Source organism: Orycteropus afer, unplaced genomic scaffold (assembly GCF_000298275.1).
Source record: "Orycteropus afer afer isolate SDZICR_OR568_19922 unplaced genomic scaffold, OryAfe1.0 scaffold00196, whole genome shotgun sequence".
In the NCBI taxonomy this organism is placed as follows: Eukaryota; Metazoa; Chordata; class Mammalia; order Tubulidentata; family Orycteropodidae; genus Orycteropus; species Orycteropus afer.
In genome coordinates, this window is record NW_006921783.1 from 479,959 (window position 1) to 501,706 (window position 21,748).

Below are 21,748 nucleotides of genomic sequence, written 5' to 3' on the forward strand. Positions count from 1 at the left end.
CTACAGAAGTAAATTGCCCAACCTTCCTTCCAAGGAGTGGCTGGTGGGTTTGAACCACCAGCCAAGTGTCTTAAGCACGACACTACCAGAGCTCCTAAATTCCATACTTTATGTGGATCTCATTCATTTTTTCCTAACATCCTTTTTCTGCTCCAAGGTCCCATCCAGAACACCACATTACAGTTAGCTGTCATACCTCCTTAGGTTCCACTGGTCTGTGACACTTCCTCAGACTTTCCTTGTTTTAATGAAGTTGACGGTTTTGAGGAGTATTAGTCTAGCAGTTTGTACAATGTCCCTCAATCTGGGTTTGTATATTTTCCTGACGATTAGACTGCGTTTTATGGGTTTGGGGAGGAAGATAACCACAGATGTAAAGTGCCAATCTCAACACTTTAAAGCAAGGATACACGAGGTAAGGCTTCTCTGCTACTTTCCCCTCTTCCCACATTGCAGTCTTTGGAAGCAAGTCACCAAACACAAACCACAGGTAAGGGGTGGGGAGTTATATTCTACTTCCTTGAGGAAGGAGTAGCTAAATAAATTATTTGGAACTTTTCTGTATGGATATTATATTTTAGAAAATTGTTCATACATCTATTGACCTTTAGATTATAAATGAACAAAAGTAGTTACTCTTTCCATTTTTTAGAGTCCTTAAATTAAGGAAGCCATTCAACAAATGTCTGACAAATTAAAAAATTCCACAAAACACGATAATGAAAATTTAACTATGTTTGATTTACTATTGTATCCTCACTACCTTGGTGCCTAATATTAAGTATGTGAGGACCCCTAGTGGTGCAGGGGTTAGGTGCTTGACTATTAATCAAAAGGCTGGAGGTTTGAATCCACCAGCTACTCCAAGAGAGTATGCTTCCATAAAAACGTACAGCTCTGGAAACCCTATGGTACATTTCTACTCTGGCCTTTAGGGTCACTATGAATGAGAACCAACTTGATGGCACTAAGTTTTAAATAAGTGTGTTGAACAAATTATGACTTCAGAATTACAGAACATAAGCTCCATACAAACAAAGATGCCTTTTTACTCAATATTGTATCACCAGACACTAAAACGGTACCGAGCTGAGGAAAAGTCCACAGTAAATATTTATTGAATGAATAAATGTAATTAATTTAAAATATAACCTCTTATTTGCCCTGAGTATGTTAAAATGTTATATGTAAGAATTTCCTCACAATGTAGTTCAAAAGAGGAAATGACAGTTCTAACAACTAAAAGAGAAACAAATGACTCATAATGACTGCTCCATGAGTTTCCAAGGCGGTAGGTATCTCTACGGAAGTATATTGCACAACCTTCCTTCCAAGGAGGGGTGGTGGGTTTGAACCACCTGCCTTCTCATTAGCAGTCAAATGCCTTAGGCACTATGCCACCAGAGCTCCTAAGAGAAACACATAAGGCTGAAAATACTCTATAACCTACACAGTCAGTTAAACCTTCCAGTTTTATACTGAGACAGCGTCTAAATTCATCTATACTATTAAAGGCCTTGAAAACTATACTCAACAATCAGTAGCAAAATACAGTCATGCAACATTTATGCACAACACAACAAAACACCGCCCAGTCACATACCAGCTCCGCGATCCCAGCTATGTTTGAGCCCACTGCCGTAGCCACTGTGTCAATCCATCTCATTGAGGGCCTTCAACCCCTTTCGTCGACTCTATACCTTACCAAGCATGACATGACATCCTTCTCCAGGGAACGGTCCCTTCTAACAATATGACCAAAGTTAGGAGAGACGACGTCTGGCCATTATCGCTTCCAACAAGCATTCTAGCTATACTTTCCCCAGGACACATCCATTAGTTCTTTCAGCAGTCCATGGTACTTTCAGTATTCTTCGCCAGTACCACATCTCAAAAGCGTCAACTCTTCTTCAGTCTTCTTTATTCTTTATCCAGCTCTCACATGCATATGAAGCAAATGAAAATATCATGGCTTGTGTCAGGCGCACCTTAGTCCTCAAGGAGACATCTTTGTTCTTCAGCACTTGAAAGAGGTCTTTTGCAGCCAACTTGCCCAGAGCTACACATCGTATGATGTCCTGACTGCTGCTTCCACTGGCGTCGATTGTAGAACCAAGCAACGTGAAGTCTTTGACAACTTCAATCTTCTCTCCATTTATCGTGATGCTGCATATAGGTCCAGCTGGGAGAAATTTTGTTTTCTTTATATTGAGATGTAATCCATACTGCAGACTGTAGTCTTCAATCTTCATGAGTAAGTGTTTCAGGTCATCCTCACTTTCAACAACCAAAGCTGTGTCAATAGCATATCACAGGTTGTTAATGAGACTTCCTCCAATCCTGATGCCACATTCTTCTTCATATAGTCCATCTTCTTGAATTATTTGCTCAGCATTTGAATAAATCTGATGAAAGAATATAACCTTGATGCACTCCCTTCTTGATTTTAAATGATGCAGTGTGCCCTTGTTCTATTTGAACAACAGCCTCCTGGTCTGTGTACAGGTTCCTTGTGAGTACAATTAAGTGGTTTGGTATTCCCATTCTTCTCAATGTTATCTACAATTTGTTATGATTCATACAATCAAATGCTTGGACACAGTCAATAAACACAAGTAAACTTCTGATATTCTTTGCTTTGAGCCAAGATCCATCTGACATCAGCAATGATATCCTTTGTTCCACATCCTCTTCTGAATCCAGCCTGCATCTCTGGAAGTTCTCTGTCATTATACTGCTGCAATCATTTTTTAATTACCTTTAGTAAGATTTTACTTGCATGCGGTATTAATGATATTGTTTGATAATTTCCACATACTGTGGGATCACCTCTCTTTGGAATGGGCACAAATATGGATCTCTTCCAGTCAGTTGGCAGGTAGCTGTCTTCCAAATCTTGTGGCATAATCAAGTGAGTGCCTCCAGTGGGGCATTCGTTTGTTGAAACATCTCAGTGGATATTCTGTCAATTCCTGGAGCCTTGTTCTTCACCGATTCCTTCAGTGCGGCTTCAACTTCTTACTTCGATAACATTCGTTCTTGAACATATGCCACCTCCTGAAATGGATGAACAGTGACCAGTTTTTTGGTACAGTGACTCTGTGTATTCCTTCCATCTTCTTTTGATGCTTCCTGTATCATTCAATATTTTGCCCATAGAATTTTTCAATATTGCAACTTGAAGCTTAAATGTTTCCCTCAGTTCTTTCAGGTTGAGAAATGCCAAGCGGGTTCTTCCCTTTTGGTTTTCTAATTCCAGGTCTTTGCACATTTCATTATAGTAATTGGCTTTCTCTGCTCAAGCTGCTCTTTGAAAACTTCTGTTCAGTTCTTTTATCTTGTCATTTCTTCCATTTGCTTTAGCTACTCTTCGTTCAAGGGCAAGTTTCAGAGTCTCAACTGACACCCATTTTGGTCTTTATTTTTCTCATCTCTTTAATGACCTCTTGCTTTCTTCATGGATGATGTTCTTGATGTCATCCCACAACTCTTTTGGTTTTCGGTGGTGTTCAATGCATCAAATCTATTCTTTAGATGGTCTCTAAATTCAGGAGGGATATATTCAAGGTCATATTTTTGCTCTCATGGACTTGTTTTAATTGTCTTCAACTTCAAGTTCAACTTGCATATAAGCAATTGATGGTCTGTTCCACACTCAACTCCTGGCCTTGTTTTGGCTGAAGATATTGAGCTTTTCCATCACCTCTTGCCACAGATGTAGGTAATCTGATTCCTGTGTACTCCATCTGGTGAAGTCCATGTGTATAGCTGCCGTTTGTGTTGTGGAAAAAAGGTATTTGCAATGAATAAGTCGTTGGTCTTGCAAAATTCTATCATGCAATCTCCAGCGTTATTTCTGTCACCAAGGCCAAAGTTTCCAGCTACCAGTGATTCTTGTTTCCAACTTTTGCATTTCAGTCACCAGTGATAATTAACACATCTTGATTGCATGTTCAGTCAATTTCAGACTGCAGGAGCTGATAAAAATCTTCAATTTCCTCACCTTTGGCTTTGGTCATTGGTGCATAAATTTAAAAATTACTTGCATTAACTGCATTAACTGGTCTTCCTTATAGGCATATGGGTATTATCCTATCACTGACAACATTGTATTTCAGGACAGATCTTGAAACATCCTTTGGGATGATGAATGCCACGCCATTCCTCTTCAAATTGTCATTCCTGGCACAGTAGATCATATGGTTATCTGATTCAAAATGGCCAAAACCAGTCCATTTCAGCTCACTAATGCCTAGGATACCAATCTTTATGCGTTCCACTTCATTTCTGACAACGTCCAATTTTTCTAGATTCATACTTTGTACATTTCATGTTCCTATTATTAATGGATGTTTGCAGCTGTTTCTCCTCAATTTGAGTCATACCACTTCAGCAAATGGAGGTCTTGAACACTTTACTTTATCCATATCAGTAAGGTTACTCTTACTTTGATGATGCAGCTCTTTCCTAATCATATTCTGAAAACAGAACTTACAGATTGGGAAAAAATGCTTGGCAGCAACACTTCCAACAAAGGACTTAACTCTAAAATTTATAGAAAACTTCAACACCTCAACATCAAAAAAACAATCAATCTGCAGTGCAGTGAACTGCTTAATATGGCCCTTCCAGCTATAGTCCTCTATTTCCTGATGTATTATAAATCCTAGGTTCTATGCCTATTTAGAGTGGGATTTATCATGAGCTCTGCCTTGTTGGAGGGTGTGAGTCAGTTTGTCACACTTAATTTCTGTGAGGGTATATATGTGAATGTGCCGGCAAAGTCGAGTTCTTGCTCCAGATCCTGCATTTGGTTCATCATCATCTTACCCCAGGACTTGTGACGGTACCCAGTCATCTGACCTGCCTATTTGGATGCCCCCCGCCCTGCACCTATGTGAGTCAGAATTCTCCAGACCTACGCCTGACCCGCAATTTGGGACTTACCAGCCTCTCAGCTTCCAACACCATGTGAGCCATTTCTTTGGCAGTGTGTGAATTCTGTGAGATGTTATAGTGAAATAAAGAACGTTAAGACAGGAGGGAAAGTATTGACGGGTGGAGGAGGAACAGATATTAAGAGATGATGGAGTGCTATAGCAGTTTGGAAAATTTGAACATTTGGGACATCTTTAACCTCTGCTTCACAGGGACAAGCCTTGAGCTTATCTTTGTAAAAGAAATTATTTGACTACAATCCAATTCAAAAATGGGCAAAGGATATGAACAGATACTTCATCAAAGAAGATATTCCAGCAGCCAACAAACACATAAAGAAATGCTCATGATCATTAGCCATTAGACAGATACAAATCAAAACAACAATGAGCTATCATCTCACCCCAGCAATAATAACAAAGTTCAAAAAGAAATGCTGGTTAGGGTGTGAAAAGATGTGAACTCTCATACACCACTGCTAAGACTGTAAAATGGTACAACCACTGTGGAAAACAGTATGGCACTTCCTTAAAAAGTTGGAAATACAAAACAGAAATACCATTTCATCCAGCAATTCCATTACCAGGAAAATATCCTAAAGAGGTGAAATCTAGGACTTGAATAGATATATGCACACCCATGTTCACTGTAGCACTATTCACAATAGCAAAGAAATGGAAATAAGCTAAATACTCATCAACAGATGAAAAGATAATCAAACTATGGTACATACACACAGTGGAATACTATGCAACACTAAAGAATAATGTAGGATCTGTGAAAATCCTCATAACGTGGATGAACTTGGAGGACATTGTGCTGAGTGAAATAAGTCAATCACAGAAGGACAAATATTGTATGAGTCACTATTACAAAAAGTCATGGAAAGATTAACACATGGAAGGAAATTTTCCTTGTTGGTTACAGCAATAAAGATGGAAGAGGGGAGAGGGAAAACTGCTGACTAGTTAAGAGACAGTTGTTGATTTTGGTGAAAGTAAAGGCAATATAACAAAAGTCTATGACCAGTACAATATCACCAAGGAAAAGGAAGACAGAAAGGTACACAAGAGGTACAGACAACAAAGGTAAATACTATTACATACATAATACTGCACTATCAATAATAAACACTAATCTATGGGTTTTTAAATAGGTAAACAGGAAAGAAGATCAAGTATGGGTAGGCAAATGGAAATATAACCATGACTATATATAGGTTGGGAGCTCTGGTAGCGTAGTGCCTAAGTCACCTGACTGCTAACCAGAAGACTGGTGGTTCAAACCCACCAGCCACTCCTCAGAAGGAAGATGGGGCAATCTACTTCTTGAGTGATACCACCTCAGAAACCCAAGGAGGGGTCGCTATGAGTCAGGTCTGACTAGACGGCACATAACAACAACAACAATATATTGGTTTGGCACATGATAGTCCCATATACATATTTGTATGTGCTATAAAAATGTCCATATACATTACACAAAGCTAACAGATGACAAAGGAAGAATAACTTCTTAGCCATAACTAAGCACCTTAAGGGAGTGAGTCACTGGGCCTGCGGGCTCAGGACCATGGTAATAGGGAACATCACACTCAATTGCCGTAACATGGTACACAAAAACATTGTTCTACATCCTACCTCGGTGAGTAGCAATTGGGGTCTTAAAAGCTTGTCACTGGCCACCTAAGATGCAACTACTGGTCTCTCCTTGTTCAGAGCAAAGAAGAGTGAAGAAAATCAGTGACGTATGGAAACACTCCAAGGGACCAGGGACCACTGGAACCTTAGCCTACATGACCCTGAGACCTGAAGAATTAGATGGTCCCCAGCCACCAGTGCCGATCACTCTGAAAGGAGATTCTTGATAGAGTGGGAGAAAAATGTGAAAGAAAATTCAGAAACATACAAAAGACCAGGATTACTGTCAGCTAGAGACTGGTGAAACCCTGGAAACTATGACCCTAAATCACCTTTCAGGCCTAGAATTGGACTCACTCTCATGGCTCAGCTCTCACCCAAGTAATACACAAGCCTGCAAGCTGAACAGCTACACCAGAGAGATGCACTCCTTAAAAGTCAACCATGGGAGACCAGAAGGGCAGCATTTGCACAGGGAAAAAGCTAAGTAGGCAGAAACACATACGTAAGAAGGACAGAGGGAAGGAGGAATAGGAAGAGAGGTGTTACCTTGTGGGACTGTTATCAGTGTTATGCAACAAAATGTATATGAACTATTGAATGTAAAACAAACGTGCTTTATAAAACCTGCACCCAAGAGACGTATGGTAAGATGGAAGAATAGGCAGACAAGCGACACAGACCCTCTTCAACAAAGAAAAGAAAAACCAATTGACAGAGACACAGAAGATAATCCTGGAGCCCTGAGCTTTGAAAGGAACTATAAAGAAGTGAATTTGGCACCAACTAATAGAAAAACCTAAACAAAAACAGTGAGTACAGAGATGGTCGGAGCTTCGGACTGTCAGCTACTCTGAAGGGACCAACAGCCTGAATATTTCCAAGTGGTGTTGGGACCTGAGAATTTATTTTTGTGATTTGGGTGAAAATTTACAGAGCAAATTCACTTTCCATACAGCAGTTCACATACACTTTGTCTCATGTCATTGACCACAATTCACCACAATGCAACAGCTCCCCTCCCACTTCCTTCCAACAGTCACCTCTTTCCTGTGTCCATCTCTCTATGCACACCTGCCCTGAGCTGTCTCCCTATGCATAAACAGCCCTTCTTTCTACCATCCTTGTTCTAAGGAGTGTATTAACCTCAGGTAAATGTTCAACTCCTATGCCTGTCTTTTGCTTGGCTAGAAGTCACAGGTGTGGGTTCAATTCCAGACCTGAAGGGCAGCTAGGGGCCATAGTCTCAGTGGTTCCACAAGGCTCTATCAGACCAGCATACCTGTTCCTCCCGCCCTTTTTTTTCCCAAATGCTTTTGAATTTTGTTCTACATTGTTCTCCCTCTCTATCCAGGGTCTCCTACATAGATCTCCCTCCGAGTGGTTGACACGGGGAGCCGGGCACCATGTAGTTCTTCTGGTCTTATAGTCATATAGGCTGCAGATCAGATGGTGTACCAGTAGCTAGGCCTAATTCTTTCCATGAATCTTTGGTTTTCTTCAAGGACCTGAGAATTGACCTAAAGATCAGTCCTGGTCACCAAGGGCTGCAGGGATGACTGTGCTGGTGGCCTATGACTAGGAAGGGAAACAGCAAGGAGGGAGACAACCTGAGCTGTTGACTTTCCGCTGTCCAGAGGGTGCAGCCATTTTGAATGGTTATCAGTGCAGCCATTTTGGATATTTAAAGTGACTAAGGGCACAGCCATTTTTAATGTTTATAAGTGGTAGTCACTTTGGATATTTAAAGTGACTGAGGGCACAGCCATTTTGAATATTTACAAGCGGCAGTCATTCTGGCTATTTAAAGTGACCAAGGGCGCAGTCATTTTGAATGTTTACAAGTGGCAACCATTTTGGATTTTAAAGCGACAGCATTCTCATTCAGATTCTAGGGACCTAAGTATAGGCTATGTTTGTCAAGGTTGGCAGGGACATATGAGAGGCTGACAACAGGAAAGGAGACAGGTGGTGAGTGTGTAAGTGCTGTCAACTAGTGAATAGAGGAGCACAGCACGGTATCCTGCTTGTGCAGGTAACATACAAAGAAAATGAAAATCGTGGGCAAGTCACTCCAACATACAATCACCAATTAAACATAAACATAAAAATGTCACAATGCCTCAGAGACAACACAGCATCTCAGTCCACACAAAGAAGCAAAATAAAGCAGGAGAAACAAAGGACCAGGATACAGACCCAAAACATATCCCTGAGGAAGCAGCAGCATTGGAATTCCCTGATAAGGAATTCAAAAGAATTATATTTAGGTTATCTTCAATTAATTGAGAGGCAAATCAAGAAAAACACTGACAAAATTGAGGAAAACAAAAAGAAAACCCTACAACAATTTCTAAAGACAATACAAGAACAAAAGGAGAAACTAAATGAAAAATTAGAAATGATACAAAATCTACACACAGAAATCCAGAAGATTAATACTAAAATTTTAGAAATAGGTAAGACATTGAATGGGCAAAGGAAAAGGATTGAATCCAGGGAAGAGAGAATTAGGGAGATTGAAGGCAAATACCTTAACACTACTTTGGAAAGGGATAAATCAGAGAAAAGATTAAAACAAAATGAAGAAAGACTAAGGTTCATGTGGGATACCATCAAAAGGAATAACCAACATGTCACTGGAATTCCAGAACAAGAAGAGACAAATAAAACCACAGAGAAAATTGTCCATGATTTGGGGCAAGGCAATTTCCCTGGTATGCTGAAAGATGAGAATATATCCCTTCAGGAAGTCCAATGAACCCCAAACAGGATACACCCCAAAAGAAAATCACCCAGATATAGCATCATCAAACTCACCAAATTCAAAGACAAAGAATCATGACAGCAGCACAGGAAAAATGAAAAGTTACCTACAAGGGGCACCAATAAGACTAACCCCGGATTTCTCGGCAGAAACCATGGAGGTGAGAAGACAATGGGATAGTATATATAAAACCCGGAAAGAGAAAAATTTCCAACCAAGAATTATGTACCCAGCAAAATTGTCCCTCAAATACGATGGTGAAATTAGGACATTTCCAGATAAGCAGAAATTAAGGGAATTTGTTAAAACCAGACTAACCTTACAAGAGACGCCAAAGGGAGCCCTTTAAGGGACAGAGAAGCAACAACAGCCGACAACAACTGACCATTAACACACAAGATGATATAACCCAAAAACCAACCTAGCTATGGAACTATTCAAAGTAAATAAGCCTACAAGATTGTAAACAGGGAACCAGAGACATCAATTGACAAATGAGGAGAACTACAAACCAAAATGAGGGAAAAAACTGTATTGTTACAGAACTTCTAGATGGTAGGGAAGTCAAGACAACTATAAGGTAGAACGGACTGTTCTACACTTGTGAAGAAAACTATAAATCACTGGGTAACGTCAAAGAAAAATGATAAACTTTCACATCAAAATCAAAAAGAGGACCAGCACAAATATTTAGCAAATACTAAACAACAGCAACAAAGGAAGTGATAACATGATTCATAAACAAAATGAGCTCAGCATAGAAAATTATATGGAACAAAGAAATCAACACCCTGAGAAAGCACATAACAAAAACAACAGCAAAAAATTCATATTTGCTGATAATTACATATCTGGCAAGGGACTTCTCTCTTAAGATTTATAGAAAACTCCAATGCCTCAACAGCAAATGGATTAGCAATCCAGTTGAAAAATGGATTTCAGAAGACACGAATAGACACTTCACCAAGGAGGATATTCAGGGGGCCAGCTAATCCATGAAGAGATGCTCACAATCACTGGCCATCAGAAAGATGAAAGCAAACAACGAGATACCATCTCACCTCAGCACTTATGGCATGGTTCAATGAGTCAGAAAATAACAAAACGCTGGCAGGGATGTGGAGAGACTGGGACTCTCATACACTGCTGGTAGGACTGTGAAGTGACACAACCACTGTGGAAAGCAATATGGTGATTCCTTGAAAAGCTAGAATTGGAGATGCCATTTGACCCAGCAATTCCTTTACTAGGTATATCCTACAGAGGTAAGAGCCAGGACAGGACCAGATATATGCACACTCATGTTCATCACAGCACTATTTACAATAGCAAAAAGATGGAACCAACCTATGTGGCCATCTACAGAAGAGCGGATGACCAAATTATGGTACATACATATAATGGAATGCTATTCAGCACTCAAGAATCATGTCGAGTATGCAAGAAACCACATAATATGGATGAACTTGGAGGACATTATGCTAAGTGAAGTAAGTCAATCACAGAAGGACAAATATATTATTAGTTCCTTGTTGTGGAGGGTCAAGGAAAGGTTTATATATGGAAGGAAACTTTCTTTGTTGGTTGCCAGGGATGGGAGGGGAGGGGAGGAACACTGCAAAAAAAATAAATAATAAATAAAAAAAATTCATTGACCCATGTCACTTTAGTTTTGTGTATTTCACTGTACATAAATTATAGTTCAATAAAATGCATTAAAAATAAAAACAAAAAACCTGTACCCAAACTACAATAAAAAATTAAATATGAATAAATAAATAAATAAAGTAAAATAGTAAAAGGCGGAGAAGAACAAAAAGAAAAAAGACTGAATGGCTTGTAGGGCTTGGCCTCTGTACATGGAGGTCCCGCAGCAGCTGCATCTTCCATGAGTTCTCCCTCTTCCAATTCCATGTTGTTGTATTCCACATCATTTTCCCCAGACCTAAGATTACATACAAAATTCATCACTCCCCTCTAAAAAATACAATTAATATTACTTATCACACATCAATTTTATAACAATAATCTATAGCTTCCTCCTATAAAATAACATAGGATATATAAAAATAAAGAAATTTTTATCAACATCACACGTATAACCAAACCAAACCCACTGCCGTGGAGTAAGATTCGATTCATAGTGACCCCTCTTTGGGTTTCCAAGGCGATATCACTACGCAAGTAGATTGCCCAACCTTCCTTCCGAGGAGTAAGGCTGGTGGGTTTGAACCACCAGCCTTCTGGTTAACAGTCAGATGCCTTAGGCACTACGTCACCAGAGCTCCCAACACATGTATAGGTAGTCTTAATGTTGAAACAACCTTTAAAAAATACCAGGATAAGATGATAATATTTCATTTAAAAAAAAAAAAAAAGACAATCTGAAAAACATTTTAAGCTGAGATTACAACACTGAAGAATTTATAACCCTAATGATAGTAAATTAAGACTTAACACTATGTTTTAAAGTTGAAAAGATACTCAAATTACCCTATTCCTAAAATAATACTTCAGAAAAGAGGGTGTTGCTTCCTGTTAAAGTCCTCACAAAATCTCTCATATTACAAAACAGTTGCTATTACTTTACTTGAAACAAAAATTACTAATTGGAATAGCCCTAATCAATGATAGTTTGGGTATTTAAGAGCAAATTAAGAAAGATCTATTTACTTATATTCAGGAAAACCATAAGAATCTGTGCTATCTGAACCAAGATTCTCCTTCTCTTTCCCTTCCAAATTCAGTGAGATAGAAACTCCAAACTGGTGCAGGCAATAACACAGGGCTCCCTCTCCCTCTAGCTCCCAATTGAAGGGCTATCATCCTGGAAGAGGCAAGATAGTTTCTCATCCTGCACCCCACTACCTACCCACTGCTGACACTAAGTTCCAGGTGTATGCAGCCAAGAAGCAGAGGCTCCCTGCTTCCACCTAGCCTTGCTTGTGGACACAGGCTCTACTGTGGATGCAGCCTGCTGAGAATAACGAGGTCCCGAATGCCCTTGCTCGTACATAAGGACGAAGTCTCATGACAGAAAAAGCAAGGCAAGACAACCTGAGGCTACTGCCCTATTCCCCTTGCACCAAATAGCCACCTTCTAAAGTGGTGGCTCCAGAGCCATGGCTCAGAGATTTGGCTGGGAGGAGAAAAGGGTCATAAACCAGACAGTTCCTGATCTTTCCCCCAAGGAACTTAATATTGACTATTCCTACTTTAAGGCATGAGTTAATTAATACGGTTCTAATAAATTACCAGTTAGATGTTTTATACTGGTAGTTAATGTGAGACACTCACATAGTTTCTTCATCAATGTCATTTTCTTCTGTGTTACTTGTTGCTGTTGAACTAGCTGAGGAACTACTGCCATCAAGGTGATTTACTTCATCTTCACCAACAAGGTCCAGATCCAGATCACCATCGGAAAGCTCATGTGAGATCAGAGAAAAGAAAATAAGGTTTCTAGAATACTTCCATTAATTCGCTCATCCTATCCAGTCCCATTCACCAAGCAAACCAAAATAATCTAATCATCAGAATTCTCTGCTCTGGTGCCCAGGGCACTGTGCTCTCTTGAGAAAATCACACAACCATATTGATCGGCACCACTACTGATCTATGGTTGGCAATTTCAGCTGAGTCCTTAATGTGACTGTTGTTATTGTTGTTATTTGCTGTCAAGTCGGACCCAACTTAGAGCGACCCCTCCTTGGGTTTCCAAGGCGGTATCACTATGAAGTATATTGCCCAACCTTCCTTCCGAGAAATGGCTGGTGGGTTTAAACCACCAGTTTTCTGGGTAGCAGTCAACAGCCTTAGGTACTACGCTACCAGAGCTCCATCACTGTGACTAGAAATGGCTATACATATCCCACTTCAGTTTCCACTACTGTTCCTCACAGAGTAACATCTCAAACCATCACTCCTTAAATCTTATGTAAACTCTATTATCCTCAAGGTCATTATATGAGGGTAATGCTTCACTTGAGTGTGTTATCCCAACCGCTATCATCTGCTTAGTTGTTGTTATGTGCCATCGAGTCGGACCTGACTCATAGCCACCCCTCCTTGGGTTTCCGAGGCAGTATCACTACGGAAGTAGATTGCCCCATCTTCCTTCCGAGGAGCGGCTGGTGGATTTGAACTGCCACCCTTCTGGTTAGCAGTCAAGTGCCTAAGGCACTACGCTACCAGAGCTTAGTTAGTTTTATCAATACCCTCAACCTTTATCTTCAACATTTCTCTTCACTAGCACTTTCATTTCAACATATAATTCAAATTCCCCATCTTAAAAATAACAACTGTTACCAAAAAAAACCTTTATCTATCTCTGAATCTCTGTTTTGCCTTAAATAATAATAACCATAACCTATTCCTTTTCTTGAAGGGTCATTCTACTGTTTACCTGGGACAAAAGATGGTAATGCCCTAAATCAGAAATCATATTACATACGTACGTATGCAATAATAAGGTATATACTAATTTGAGAGAATGCAAAGAGGACACATAAAAGAAAAAAATCTAAATCTTTCTAGGATGTATATCAAAGCAATTATTATCATGTTCTACAGTAAACTTTCAGAATTCTGAAACACTTTCATTCCAACAACTTTTGACTTATAAGCATTAGCATGCACAGAAAATCAATGGAAAAGATTTTTAGCACTTCAGTTTCCCTACAGTATGTTGAAAATCAGTATCCTATCATTTTTGCTTGTCAAACATAAAAAAATCTACACTAGGCATAGGCATAATTATTACATGATAATCTTCATTGTGAATCTTCTCCTCATCTTCTTCGTCCTCTTTGGCCTCTCTTATAGAAGCTGTAGTTGGACCACCTTCGAGAAGCATGTCAGAACTAGACCCAGACTTCTTAGCTCGTGTCTCGGGGCCATCATCATTTTGGGAACTAAGATGATTATCTGGTGGTGACAAATCTCTTGATTTCTGAGTTCGAGACAGTTCAATGGTAAGTCTCTTTTAAAACAAGAATAGCACAAATAAATAACTGTCATAAATAGGGCTTAAATGGCACAGTAAAAAATCTTTCAGGTAAAAAAATGTATCTAGATGTTACTAAACCATTCCTTAAATCGTCTCACCCCCCTATTGCCTTTGGTTACGGAAAAATCTGTGTCAAGGATAACCAACCAGTTCCTTTGAGTGGCTTCCAGTTCATGGCAACCCCATGTGTGTCAGAATAGAACTGTGCTCCACAGGGTTTTTGATATTTAATTTTTCAAAAGTAGATCTCCAGGCTTTTCTTCTGAGGCACCTCTAGATGGACTCTAACTGCCAACCTTTCATTTAGCCACCAGGCACATTAATGCCAAGGATAAGCTGTCCCAATTATTCTTTTCCTTCCTCTCCTTTCATGTCTATCTCAAGCTACACATACTTTATTAAGCAAACTATATAGCGTACCAAGTCAGTTGATTAAATAGTATATTTAACATAATCTCTGACAGTATTGATATTTTCTTCCATTCATTAATTATTCTCTCAGAATCCAAATATCCCACCCAATCCCAATTTCCACGGAAAAGAAACATTCCTTGCATAACACAATTTACCACTGTAAAATGAAAATTCATTAATTGATCCTCCCCAGGGCTCAAGTCAAAAATGACAGAAGTTAAAGATAGAGCATCTTTCCATTTTTTTATAATTTAGGATCTTCTAAATCTAAACAGCTTGGAAAAGACAAATACTAAACTCATTTAGAGAAACTTAAAGAGTTTATGTCAAACAAGAGTAGCATGTCCAATACAATACATTATATGATGATGGAAATGGTCTTATCTGTGATGCCTACTATGGCAATCATTGTATGTGGCTACTGATCACTTGAAATGTGGCTAGTGCGACTGAGAAATTGAATTTTTAACTTCAATTGATTTAAATACCCACATGTGGCTACTGGCTACTAAAATGGACAGTGGAAGCAGAGGATCAAAAGTGTAAAGATGAACAGAATAACTCAATTTTTCTACAAGACAGCAACAAATACCCAAAACCCAATTAAAAACATAACACACCAAAGAGTCAATATAAAACACAAAATCCAATATACATGTTATTTGCCTACCTCTTTAAGGTTGTTTATTTGTTGAATATAACTAGTCTGTGCAGCTTCCAACTGAGTAATATACCAATGTTGATCCCGGCATTTTTGAAAGAAAGTTGGTGAACGTACCTGAAACCTTAAAAGAATAGCTCCAGATGAAAAATAATCCAAACAAAATATTATCAAACTAGCTGTCTTATTTATCTAGTACTGCTAGAACAGAAATATCACAAGGAAAAGGCTTTAACAAACAAATACTATTTTCTTACACTTTAGGAGGCTAGAAGTCAGAATTCAGGGTGCTCGCTCTAGGGGGACGCTTTCTCACTCTGTCAGCTTGGAAGGAAGGTCTCTTTTTAGCTTCTGCTCCTGGGATATTATAGATTGAACTGTGTACCCAAAAAACATGTTGTGAATTCTAACCTCTATACCTGTGGTTATGTTTCCATTTGGAAACAGGTTGCCTTTGTTATGCTAATGAGGCAGGACTAGTGAAGAGGTTGTCTTGAATCAATCTCTTGAAATACAAAAAGCGATTAAACAAGCCAGCCAGTAAGAACAGACAGGGGGAGATGCCAAGCCACAAGAAGAATGCCCAACAGCAGAAGCTAAGAGACAAGGACCTTCCCCAAAAGCCAACAAAGAGAAAAAAAAAAAAAAAAAAAATCTGTCCATTAAAGCCATCCATCTGTGGTAGTTTTGTTACAGCACATCTAGACACTGCCTTTAATCTATAATGATGAATCCTACATCTTCAGTTTATTTGACATAGCATACAGCCAAATAACATACAATAATAAGCACTTCTTCCCTGGCTGTTCTTAAGTTTCCCAATGGATAAAGTTGTTGAACTTTCAATAGATAAAGAAATCATTACTACATTTATGGGGCAGTAGTTTCCTTTTTATGGATTACTAATTAGATGTAAAACAAATTCATGACTATTGTTCTTAGGTGCCTTCAAGGTGGCTTGGACTCACAGTGACTCTATGTACAACAGAACGACCATGCCCAGTGCTGTGCCATCATCACAATACTTGCTACATTTGACCCATCATTGCAGGCACTGTGTCAATCCATTTCATCGATTGTTTTCCACTTTATCACTGACCCTCTACTTTACCAAGCATGATATCCTTTTCCAGGGACTGGTCCCTTCTGAGAACACAACCAAAGTAGATCAGATGAAGTCTGGCCATTCTCACTTCTAAGGAGCCTTCCAGCTACACTTCTTCCTGGAGAGATCTGTTCATTCTTCTGGCAGTAAATGATACTTTTCAGTATTTTTTGGCAATACCACAATTCACAGGTCTTCCTTATTCTGCTTCAGCCTTCCTTACTCACTGTTCAGCTTTCACATACATCTGAGTTGACTGAAAAGACCATGGCTTGGGTTAGATGGATCTTAATCTTCAAAGTGACATCTAGGCTCCTCAACACTTTAAAGAGGTCCTCTGCAGAAAATGAGCCCAGTGCAATGTAGGACATCTGATTTCCTGACTGCTGCTTCCATTGATATCGACTCTGGATCCCAGTGAAATGAAATCCCTAACAACTTCATCATCTTCTCCATTAATAGTGATATTGTTGATTAATCCAGCCCTGAGGATTTTTATTTTATGTTGAGGTGAAATCCATACTGAAGACTGTAGTCTGTCATCTTCTTCAGTAAATGCATCAAGTCTTACTCACTTACAGCAAGGTTGTATCATCTGCATATTGCAGGTTGCTCTTGAGTCTTCTTCCAATTCTGATGCCACATTCAAGTCCTGCTTCTCAGATTATTTGATCGGCATACAGACTAAAAAAAAAAGTATGCTGAAAGAATACAAGCTGACACACAACCTTCCTGATTTTAAACCTTTCAGTATCCCCATTCTGTTCAAACAATTGCCTCTTGGTCTATGTACAGGTTCCTCATGAGCACAATTAAATGTTCTGGAAATTCTCTTCTGCACAATGTTACTGATAATTTCTTATGATCAGTATAGCTGAACACTTTGCACAGTCAATAAAACACAGGTAAAGATCTTTCTGATATTCTTTGCTTTCAGCCAAGATCTACCTGACACCAGCAATGATATCCCTAATTCCATGTCCTCTTTTGAATCCAGATTGAATTTCTGTAAATTCCCTGTCAATATACTGCAGCAGCAAAGGCCTACCAGAACAACAGGGTACTGTATGGCTTTGCAAATACCTGGAGAACGTGAAAGAGACCTTTTGCACAGTGAGACTGGGATGGTGATTGTGTCCAACTTCTAGATTCTTCTCATCGTCCCTTTTATAGGGCCCTGCAGTGAGGTGGGAGAGAGCAGTGAAAATGGGTCACAATCCCAGACTCCTTCCCCCAGAGAGGAGAAAGCAGGGAGAGAGGTCCACCTAAGCCTTCAGATTCTATTTGTGGGATGTACACCCTGAGTGACCCTGTTCTAGGGGAATCATTAAAGCAATCTCTGGGAAGGGTCACAGGAAAATTCTTACCGTGTTTGTTTGTATATAACTTGTTCCTTTAACCTGTGGTACCTTGGTGTCCAGTTTATAGGGTAGCCGTTTTTCTCCCTCAGGCACCACCTTCTGGGCCTCAGATCCTTATCTCTCAAGTCTACCTTCTCTGAGCCTTAAGCCTAGTCTGTTTCTTCCTATGCTGAACCAGTAGTTTGCAGTACCTCTCTCAACACAAGATCAGGTACTTCCAACCTTTTGCTCTCTCCTCTGAGCCTAGAACCTACTTTGAAATCTGAGAACTTCCTCTAAGTCAAGGTAGAGATTGATGTCTGGGGTTTCAATATCTCCCAACTCAGGTGAGGACCAACTGTCTTTTCTTAGTTATATGTGCTCCCATCAGATCTGGAGGTACCAGAATATCACCTGATTCTTTCCTGGGACACTCTCTCTGCCAAAGATGACTTTACCTCCTGCACAAACTCTCCTGGAAGGTGCAATGAGAGACCCTACCATACTCAGAGCCAGAAGTGTGGTCTGACAGTGGAGGAGAAGTAAAGTTTGAAGTGCATGGAATCACACAAATGGCATGGAAAAATTTGTATAAAAATTGCTAAATGGAAACCTATTTGCTGTGTAAACTTTCATCTAAAATACAGTAAATTTTTAAAAAACATACTTGCAGTGTAGTAAATTACATGGTGTATGTCTTTTCTAGTCACAGTCTTTATAACTTCCACTTTGCCATAAGCAACTGAGAAGCTGATTGTTAAAGCTATCCACCTCGTGTATTTCTGCTGGAGCAGCACGAAACAACCTTCGGGAAAGTTCGCTCTCGCTCTCAGGTGTGTAGAATTCTGATGTTGGGATTGGTTAGTTTTGCCACTCTGCCAGGCTTAAAATGAGCCCTCCTAGAGTCAGAGAGTAGTCTGACTACTGCTGAGAGAAATGTGCTGCTGAGAGACCAAGCACATTCCTTAATTTGAATTGTAGCCTGCTGCTTCCCAGTAAACCCAATAATCTGTGAGTTGTATGGGGCCACTGCAGCAAATTACAGAACCCACCAAAGAGGTAGTGGGTGCTGCAGGAAGGACAGCTGGTGTCAGGATGGTAAGAGGGCTGGAGGGTGGTGGGATGCCTAGCTCCATAACAACAGTCACTGAGCTGCTACTGGTGATTCGTTCCTCTTGTGTAGTAAGAGGAGGTCAGAAGATGCCATCGCCCTATAGTTATACTGATATGATCATTTTTTAACTGTCTTCAGCAAAATTTTATTTGCATGTGAAATTAATGACATTGTTCAATAATTTCCACATTCTGTTGGGTCACCTTTCTTTGAAATGGGCACAAATATTAATCTCTACCAGTCAGCTGGCTAGGTACCTGTCTTCCAAATTTCCTGGCATAAACAACTAAGCACCTCCCATGATGCATCCATTTGTCAAAACATCAAAATGGGTATTCCTTTAATTCCTGGAGCCTTGTTTTTCAACAATTCCCTCACTGCAGTCTAGACTTCTTCCTTCAATACCATGTGTTCTTGATCTTTTGCTACCTCCTGAGACAGCTGAAAAGGAGCTCTGGTGGCATAGTACCTAAGGTATTTTACCGCTAACCAAAAGGTTGATCACTCAAACTAACCAGCTGCTCCGCGGAAGAAAAATAGAGCAATCGACTTCCGTAAAGATTTACCACTTCAGAAACCCAATGGGGGTCACTATGAGTTGGAATCGACTTGATGGCAGTCGGTTTGGTTTGGTTTTTTTGGAAAATAGCAGAATGTCAACCAATTCTTATTATACAGTGACTCTGTGTACTCCTCTGTCTTCTTTTGATGTTTCTTGGATCATTTAAAATTTCACCCATGAATCTTTCACTACTGCAATTCCAGTCTTGAACTTTTTCTTCACTTCTTTCAGCTTGAGAAATGCCAAGTGCTTCTCTTTTGCTTTCCTAACTCCAGCTCTTTATACATTTCTTTATAATACCTTACTCTGTCTTCTCGAACCGCCGTTTGAAATCTTCTGTTCAGCTATTCTATGTCATCATTTCTTCCATTTCATTCCATGACAAAAGCCATATCAAATGTTTCCTGTTACCTTAAAATTATGTTATCATCTTCCATTTGCTTTAGCTACTCTCTGTTCAACAGCAAGTTTCAGGGTCTCTTCTGACATCCATTTTGGTCTTTTCTTTCTTTCCTGTCCTTTTTAACAACCTTTTGCTTTCTTTGTGGATGATGTTCTTGATCCCACAACTCATCTGGTCTTCAGTCAGTGGAGTTCAATGTGTTCAATGCATTGTAACTATTCTTCAAATGGTCTCTAAATTCAAATGGGATATAACCAAGGTCATATTTTGGCTCTCAAGGATGTATTTTAATTATCTTCAGCTTAATTTGTGAATGACCAGTTGATGGTCTATTCCACAGTCAGCTCCTGGTCCTGTTTTGAGTGATGATACTGAGCTCCTCTTGCCTCTTTCCACAGACACAGTCAATTTTCTTTCTGTGTATTCCACCTGCGGAGGTCCACGTGTACAGTCACTGTTTTATGTTGTTGAAAAAAGGTATCTGCAATGAATAAGTCACTGGTCTTGCAAAATCCTACCATGCAATATTTGGCATCATTTCTATCACCAAGGCCATAGTTCCAACTACTGATGATTCTTCTTTGTTTCCAACTTTCACATTCCAATCACCAATAATAATAAATACAACTTGATTGCACGTTTGGTCAATTTCAGACTGCAGAAGTTGGAAAAATCTTCAATTTCCTCGTCTTTGCCTTTAGTGAGTGGTTGGTGCATAAATTCAAATAATAATCTTGTTAAATGGTCATCCTTGTAAGCATATTGTATTTGCCCATCAATGACAGCACTGTACTTCAGGATAGATCTCGAAACATTTTGTGATGCCATTCCTCTTCAAGTTGTCATTCCCAGCGTAGTAGATCATATGACTTGTCTGATTCAAAATGGCCAACACCAGTCTATTTCAGCTCACCAATGCCTAGGATATAGAACTTTATGTGTTGCATTTCATTTTTGACAACTACCAATTTTCCTAGATCTATACTTCGTATTGTCCATGTCCCAATAACTAATAGATGTTTGTAACTATTTCTACCCACTTTGAGTCATGTTCTATCAACAAATGAAGAGGTCCCAAAAGCTTTCCTTGATCCATGTCATTAAAGTCAACTCTATGAGGAGGTAGTTCTTCCCCAGGCTTATTTTGAGTGCCTTTCATACTGAAGGTTTCATCTGCTGGCACTGTACCAGATAAAGTTTCACTGCTATAGATAAGATTTTCAGTAGCCAGTTCTTTTCAGAAGTGGGTGGCCCAATCCTTCTTCCTAGTCTGTCTTAGTCTGGAAGCTTTGCTGAAACTTGTCCACTATGGATGACGCTGCTGGTATTTGAAATACTGATAGAATACTCTCCAGCCTCACAGTAACACTCAAGCCACCACAGTCCAAGAAACTAACAGACTATGCTTTATCATTCATTGACTATACAGAGTCTTGCAATGAAATGGCTTAAAAAAATGTAAGGTTATATTTAAATATGAATCTCACTATTCATCTTCTTAAATGAAAAGCTTTGAAATAAAGTCTTATGGCATTATTTTCCCATACCAAAAGCCATGATATCAAATGTTTCCTGTTACCTTAAAATTACTGTATCATTCTGTCGATTCAAGTATCCTTCATTTGCAAGTAAGTCCAAACGGAAAAATCTATTATAACCCCAGCATTCTCCAACTTCAAAGTCAGATGCAAATTCTCGAATGATATTTTTAGTAGGATCATTGCAGGACTGATGAACCATCTCTACACGATATTCATATCTAAAAATGGATAGCAAATCATTAATGTAAGTTAGTA

At 39.4% G+C, this 21,748-nt stretch overlaps 1 protein-coding gene across 1 annotated transcript in view; it reads right to left on the reverse strand.

Annotated features, from left to right (window-relative positions):
• Nucleotides 1-21,748, reverse strand: part of TRIM37 (tripartite motif containing 37) — a 169,340-nt gene that overhangs the window by 58,956 nt on the left and 88,636 nt on the right. Inside the window, exons 13-17 of the mRNA XM_007947920.2 lie at nt 21,532-21,711; nt 15,438-15,552; nt 14,108-14,326; nt 12,643-12,779; nt 11,205-11,290 (exon numbers count right to left, since the gene is read on the reverse strand). Coding sequence (XP_007946111.1) covers nt 11,205-11,290; nt 12,643-12,779; nt 14,108-14,326; nt 15,438-15,552; nt 21,532-21,711 — 737 coding nt within the window. The remainder of the gene's footprint in view (nt 1-11,204; nt 11,291-12,642; nt 12,780-14,107; nt 14,327-15,437; nt 15,553-21,531; nt 21,712-21,748) is intronic.